The sequence below is a fragment of the Etheostoma cragini genome, chromosome 23, assembly GCF_013103735.1.
Source record: "Etheostoma cragini isolate CJK2018 chromosome 23, CSU_Ecrag_1.0, whole genome shotgun sequence".
NCBI classification, from domain to species: domain Eukaryota; kingdom Metazoa; phylum Chordata; class Actinopteri; order Perciformes; family Percidae; genus Etheostoma; species Etheostoma cragini.
In genome coordinates, this window is record NC_048429.1 from 1,383,540 (window position 1) to 1,391,123 (window position 7,584).

The window sequence follows — 7,584 nt, forward strand, 5'->3', positions numbered from 1 at the left end:
GATGTAATTTTCTTCTCTAAACATGACGTGAGCCACACAACATACTGCTGAGACAATATTTACTTATTAGAATAGTTAGAAATACCGGTGGGATTTTGACCGAGTTGACTGGGTGTCACATTGTCTATTATTGGTTGTTAGAAGTGAAACATCAGCCCAAAATGTGTGAAGATGATAAATGTTAAGTCTAAACTACGTGGTAATAATGAACAACATGGCACCAGAAACTCAAAATTAAGAGTTTAATTGTAATCATTTACAAAATACATTTAAAAACAAGCTCCCCCAGAGTTGAGGTTAAAACAAGAGAGCCTCCAGGGAAATTTTAGAAAATGTTGCTGAGCAGTTTTTACACTGATCAATTCATAAAAGTTTTTTAGAGCCTCAGTCTGTTTGGATTTCAGCTTTTATTGTGAAGGGGTTGCACAAAATGGAATAAGGATTTTGTATTTATATAACTAAAAGACAGATATCTTCTCAAACCAACACACAGCAATCCGACCCACTCACTGTTGACATTGTAAGACTGGTACTGGTTACGAGCATGGCTTCCTGTTTTGGGTTTTCAACACATTTTGACAATTTTAACTGAATTTTAAGCCTCTTAAAAAAAAAAAAAAAAAGAAAACATGTTTTGAAAGAAAAATTCTGAAAGATTTAGATACTTTATTAAACCATAAAACAAGAGGGGCTTTCAGGATGCTTACTTATAAAAACTTTGCTTCAAAAATCTCAGTTCCCTCCTTCTATCTCTTCAAAAACATTAAAAAGAAAACATAAAAACACAGATTGCCGGGAGTTAGAAAAAGAAGTTGAGACCACTCATGTTTGACAGGAAGTGAATCGGTGAACTGTTCCTTTAACAGTTAAAAGGGGGAGATTATGTAGTGTGTGTGTGTGTGTGTGTGTGTGTGTGTGTGTGTGTGTGTGTGTGTGTGTGTGTGTGTGTGTGTGTGTGTGTGTGTGTGTGTGTGTGTTAGTCTTCCCAGGCGAAGTCAAACGGCTGGAAGTCGTCTCTCAGCTGTTTGCAGCTCTCCTCCTCCTCCTCTCTGCTCTGTTTACACTCCCTCCAGTCAGCTCGAGTCGGGATGTTCAGCAGCGCCTCGCTAGCCAGAACCTCCCTACACACACACACACACACACACACACACGCACGCACGCACACGCACAATATATTAAAAAAACACACAATCTAATCTAAATGTATAACTGATAATACCGGAGCAATGATCAGGAGTTATCACCAAACAGATAGATAGATAGACGATAGATATATAGACAATAGACAGATATATAGAGGATAGATATACAGACAGATAGATATATAGAGGATAGATATATAGAGGATAGATATGTAGACAGATTGATTGATTGATATATAGATAGATATTGATCCAACAAAATGGGAAATTATAGTGTTACAGCTGCTAAATATCAGTCACACAGCACTAAATATGAATATAAAGGATTCCTAACCTTCCCATATGTTAATCCTGTCTGAATGGAGACACAATTACATCATGTATTTTCAAATGTATTCATATCCCTGTGCCATTTAACGCCATTTGAATTAGAACGTTTTTTGGTGATATGGAATCATGTTAGGCTTAAAATACATTTTTATCAGTGCCTCAAGATTTTTAATGATGTGAGCTTAAGTATTTCCTTAAATCTGAATCTTCTTGTCTTATCTGTATCTTACGGTCGTAGACTGAAGATTACGGTTTTATTTAAACTCTTTAACCCTCGTCTTGTCTTCCTGTTGACCTGCAACTTTGTGTTTTTCTGGGTTGAAATTTGACAGTTTGTTGTCCTTTTTCTACACTTTTCTCAACGTTTTTGTCAATTTTATAAATTTTTTCAACGTTCTTTTCTGATATAGAAAGTTTTTGTAAACCGGTCAACTTTGACCCGAGGACAACACGAGGGTTAAATTGTTAGTTAGTTAGTAAAGATTCCCGTTAACAGACAGTGTTTTACCTTCCAAACTGCAGAGGAAAGTGTTTCTGGATGCGGTAGTAGAGCTTCTCCCCCGAGTCCAACTCCACGTAGAAGTACGGAGTCCCTGGAGGAGCAATCTGAACACACGTACGTACACACGTTAAAGTTAAATAAACAAAATCTAACAAATCAACAGTAAACACCTTCAACTGGGAAAGTTCTCTTAATACTTTTTCATTTCAAATTTTTTTAATTCCCCTTAAAATCAATAATAATAAAATATATTCAGACGTTTAAATAGTACTGAATAATAAACACAAAATAAGATCAAAAGTTAGGACACATTCCCGATTGTTTGAAAACGGGTAAATTCCCCCAAAAATAAATTAGATCAAAACAGATTTGTGTCTCTCAGAACACAAGACAAAATGAGTGTAAACGTAATGTGCAAAATAATACTTTCAACAGATGAAAAACAAAGTATGTGTGTGTGTGTGTGTGTGTGTGTTTATGTGGGTGAGATCCAGGTCTGTGTGTGTGTGTGTGTGTGTGTGTGAGATGCAGATCTGTGTGTGGGATTCAGGGAAGTGTGTGTTTGTGTGTGTGTGTGTGAGAGATCCAGGGGTGTGTGTGTGTGTGTGTGTGAGATGCAGATCTGTGTGTGGGATTCAGGGAAGTGTGTGTTTGTGTGTGTTTGTGTGTGTGTGTGTGAGAGATCCAGGGGTGTGTGTGTGTGTGTGTGTGTGAGATCCAGGCGTGCGTGCGTGCATGCGTGCGTGTGTGTGCGCGAGTGCGATACATGTGTGTGTGCGCGCCTGTGTGTGTGTGTGTGTGTGTGTGTCTCAACCTGTTTGAGGTCGGTGTGTTGAGGAATCTCCATCAGCTCCATCTGTTGCTCCTGAGCCTGGACCATGAACGCCTCCTTGATGTCCTCCGTGGTGCAGCGGTCCAGCGGCACCGGCACCACCTGAACGCACACAAGTTCAACACGTGGAACATCCCAACCCTCAGGTGAGCAATGACTGATATACATGGGGTGGACAAAATAATAGCAACACCTGCCAACTCAACAAACTACATCCTCCAAAATGATCATGACGTTGAATCAACAACAACAACTCAACATTAAGACCTTCATTATGAGTCCATTTGTCACTTATCTTTTTACTAATGAAGTTCTATCCATTTTGTTCTATGTGACATGTTCCTGAGTTACATGAAGTCGCTTCAAATCCAACGTTTTATTATCACAACTATTCTGAATGTCAGACTGGTTGAAGGGCTGTTGTGAGATGTTTGAATGCATTCATCCAAACTACAAGTGCTGTACCTAATTAACTGAGTGTACATTCAATTAACATCTAGCCAACATACTGTATCTCAATCGACTAATCAGCTTCTTTTGATAATCAATGAATCGATTACTGTAATTCAGCTTTATTAATTATTAAGTAAAAATGTCGAAACACACACACACACACGCTGATTCCTGTGTCTCCAATGTGAATATCTGTAGGACTTCTGGACTGTTGATCGGACAAAACAACCAATTTGAATATGTTACGGAAAAATTGGGATTTCCCAATTTTCCGGCCAAATGACTAACTGAAAAAAAAATTTGCAAGTTAGTCAAAAATTTAAGAAAAATACAAGTTACAGCCCCCAAAAAGGTAAATTTGCACCAGAATCTATTCTCTATATAAAAAGATAAAAAAACACTCTTAAACCAAAGTCAAAAAACTGCAAAATGTTGGAATATTTGTCTTTAAAAAATTTTTATTTAATAATTAATCATGTGAGAGTAATTTTGATCTTGTCTATGTGTGTGTGTGTGTGTGTGTGTGTGTGTGTGTGTGTGTGTGTGTGTGTGTGTGTGTGTGTGTGTGTGTGTGTGTGTGTGTGTACAGTGAGTGTTTGTGTGTGTGCGTTTCGACCTGCAGCTGCAGGTGTTGGCTCTTGTAATTCCTCTCAAACAGCACACAGCGCTCCCCCCTGCTCTTGTAGAAGCTCTTCAGGGCCGACTTGTACTTCTCCATCTCCAGCACCACCTCGGAGCTCAGCTCCACCACGGACTGGTAGTGGCCGATGGGCAGGATCAGCATGTGGTGGGGGGTCAGGCTGCCTTTAGCCAGGGCCAGGTAGCACTGCCGAACAAACAGCCCTCCGGTTAGCATGCTCAATGGGGTTATTATGCATTATTAACTCTAGAAAGTTTTAAAAGTTGGATATAGGATATAGGGAGATGACTGTGAGGGGGGGGGCATTATACTGGTTGCACTGGGGTGGGTAAGGGGTTGTAAAATGTAAAGAAAAACTTTAATTTATATGTTATCATATAAACATATTATATATATATATATATATATTATGTTATTCATGTGTTATCTTGCTATGAATATACTGGATAATATAAAATATATGAGGAATACATTTATATATATATATTATACATATATATATAATATATACAGTGGGAATAATAAGCTATGTCCTGCTCGTTTTCAGACTGATTGAACATATTGTTTGTAACACTTTACGGATTTTGTTGTTCCTTTTTGTGTGTTTCTACGCACTTATTGTGTTTTTATATTTTATTGTAATTTTTTGTTTAAAAAAAAAAAGGTAAAAAAAAGAAGAAAAAGATTTGTTTCTGATGTATAATCATAATTTCAATTACATTTTATGTATAGTATCAATTCATAACAAGTGTTATATCGAGACACTATACAAATAGAGGAGGTCTAGACCACATTCTGTAATTTACAAGGACCCAACAGGTCTAGTTTCCTCCAGAGCAAGCAACAGGGCCACAGTGGAGAGGAAAACTTCCTTTTAGGCAGAAACCTGGGACAGAACCAGGCCCAGGCCCAGGCCCAGGCCCAGGGCCAGGCCCAGGGCCAGGGCCAGGGCCAGGCCCAGACCCAGACCCAGACCCAGGCCCAGGCCCAGGGCCAGGCCCAGACCCAGGCCCAGGCCCTGGCCCAGGGCGAGGCCCAGACCCAGACCCAGACCCAGACCCAGGCCCAGGCCCTGGCCCTGGGCCCAGACCCAGACCCAGGCCCAGGCCCAGGCCCAGGCCCAGGCCCAGACCCAGGCCCAGACCCAGGCCCAGACCCAGGCCCAGGCCCAGACCCAGGCCCAGACCCAGGCCCAGACCCAGGCCCAGACTCTTGGTAATAATAATAAAAATAATAATACTAACCTTTGGTATTCAGGGCTAGCTACTGAATACTGAATAATGTTTACCTTTTTAACACTTTCAAACCCAATTGGCTCTTTAGTATCGAGTATCAAACAAAGCCTCGTCATGCAATAAACAAATTTCGTCGTCATAGAGACAACACTCTATGTTACACGTGCACGGAGACGGCTCACCTAGTAGGAGCTGAAACATAATTAAAAAGATTTGGGCCGTTATGTGTAATGTTGTAGTTTCTTTTTGTTTTGTAAAACTGGAACCAGAAAAAGAATTGTTTGGGAACCGGAGTCAAAGTGCCGGTATCGGTATGGAAGATGTTTGGTATGAACTCACCTGTGTTCCTATGCTGATGACGAGGTGTTTCTCCACCTGAGGACTGGCCAGGCAGAACCAGCAGGGACCCGAGGCCTGGGCTGTACGCCAGAGAAACACAAAATATCACAGTCAGTCCGTTAGTTTACCAGATCATTTTATTTTTGTTGATTTTATTTTTGTGTGACAGTGGATAGACAGAAAAGGAAAGGGGGAGAGAAAGAGAAAGAGAAAGAGAAAGAGAGGGATGACACGAAGCAAAAAGGCCGCAGGTCGGATTTGAACCCGGGCCACTCTGCCAAGGACTCAGCCTACATGGGGCGCACGCTCTTACCGGGTGAGCTAGAGGCTAGAGGCCGCCCCGAGTTAGAAGTTTTACTTTATATTTACTTACTTTACAATCTGAACACACGCGCACTACTGAAGTTAAATAACAGGCTAACAAATCAACAGTGAAAACCCAGTTTTCTGACCAAAAACCTACTTTTTCCTGTTTGAATTTGTTGAATTCCCCTTAAAATCAATAATAATAAAATATATTCAAACATTTAAATAGTACTGAACATACACAAAAATAAGATCAAATGTTAGTACACTTTCACATCTTTGAAAACAAGTAAATAAAAAATAAATACAAAATAAATACAAAAAATCAGATCAAAACAGATTTGTGTCATTCAGAACACAAGACAAAATGAGTGATGCAAACGTAATGTGCAAAATAATAGTTGCAGATGGAAAACAAAATATATGTGTGTGTGTGTGTGTGTGTGTGTGTGTGTGTGTGTGTGTGTGTGTGAGATCCAGGTCTTAGTAGAAGTTTTACTTTATATTTACTTCAGCTGTTCAGATTTTTTTGCTGCACGTAACAATTATATTGGATTCTAGATTATTTAATAATTGCTTCTTTTAAAAAAAAATCTTGATTACTAATCCTTTCGTGTATAAACTTTCACAAAATATTGATGACTTTCCATAAGACATATTCCTTCTTCAAATTGTTTTTGTCTAGCTCAAAGTCCAAAGCTGAAAGATTTTCAGTTTACCGTCATAGAACCCTATCGGGACCATTTCAACCTTTTTAAGGGTGTTTGAAATCTAGAATAAAACAGGTAGCAAGGCAAAACAAATCTTTTTATAGTCTTTATAGCAGTGTTTCTCAAATGGAAGTGCGTGTACCCCTAGCGGTACTTTGGAGTATGTGTCATTTCTTTTTAAATTTCTAATTTAACCCTTGTGTTGTCTTCATGAAAATCAACACTTTTGTTGACGCTTTTTATCAATGTTTTCAACTTTTTCTTACGTAGTTGTCCCATTTTTCAACACTTTAGACACTTTTTTTTCTCAATGTTTGTCACTTTTTTTGATGGATTTAACACTATGTAACACTAACTTATTAACTTTGATTTTACAGTTATTTTTGAATTTATGGTCAGTGAACCTCAAATGCTTTAAAATTGAATAAGACGCCCCAAAATGAATGAAAGTAGAGATTTGTACTTGCCAAAAGCTTTGTGTGAAAATCAATCATGTTATTTTGGATTATTAAAAAGAACAATGATATAGGACAACAGGTTAATTTGACCTGATGACAACATGAGGGTTAAATAATAGTCATAGTTAATTCCCTGAGATATTTATACTATATTAATAGGTGAATTTATTTAGGGATTAGCAGCATTTAAGGGTTTTCAGGTTAAAAAGGTGTTGTTTAGTAAATCAGACACTGATGGTGCAGCGCTGTGTGTTGTAACTCTTTATAAAACCTTTCTTTTCTACCAAAAATGCTTTGTGCTGGTCAGAGGAAACTGAAATGACACAACATTTCAAAGGGAATATATTATTAAAAAAAGGTTTGACAACCACTGCTTTATAGTCCACTATCTCAGCTGTTACTTACATACTTAACCATCTTCAATCAAATTCACAGCTGGTCACTTTATCACTTTAACACTGGACTCAACACTGACACTTTCAGAGAAAGTCAGATAATTAATACACAGAAAGTCAGAGAAAGTCAGATAATTAATACAGAGAAAGTCAGATAATTAATAAAGAGAAAGTCAGATAATTAATACAGAGAAAGTCAGATAATTAATACAGAGAAAGTCAGATAATTAATACAGAGAAAG

General features: G+C 38.4%; 1 protein-coding gene across 3 annotated transcripts in view; it reads right to left on the reverse strand.

Moving 5' to 3' along the window:
• Positions 1-919: 919 nt before the first annotated feature.
• Positions 920-7,584, reverse strand: part of cwf19l1 (CWF19 like cell cycle control factor 1) — a 15,228-nt gene continuing 8,563 nt past the window's right edge. For all 3 annotated transcript variants that reach the window (XM_034863776.1, XM_034863775.1, XM_034863777.1), the window contains exons 10-14: positions 5,474-5,553; positions 3,876-4,085; positions 2,789-2,908; positions 1,981-2,078; positions 920-1,121 (exon numbers count right to left, since the gene is read on the reverse strand). In XM_034863776.1, coding sequence (XP_034719667.1) covers positions 977-1,121; positions 1,981-2,078; positions 2,789-2,908; positions 3,876-4,085; positions 5,474-5,553 — 653 coding nt within the window. In that variant the 3' untranslated portion in view covers positions 920-976. The remainder of the gene's footprint in view (positions 1,122-1,980; positions 2,079-2,788; positions 2,909-3,875; positions 4,086-5,473; positions 5,554-7,584) is intronic.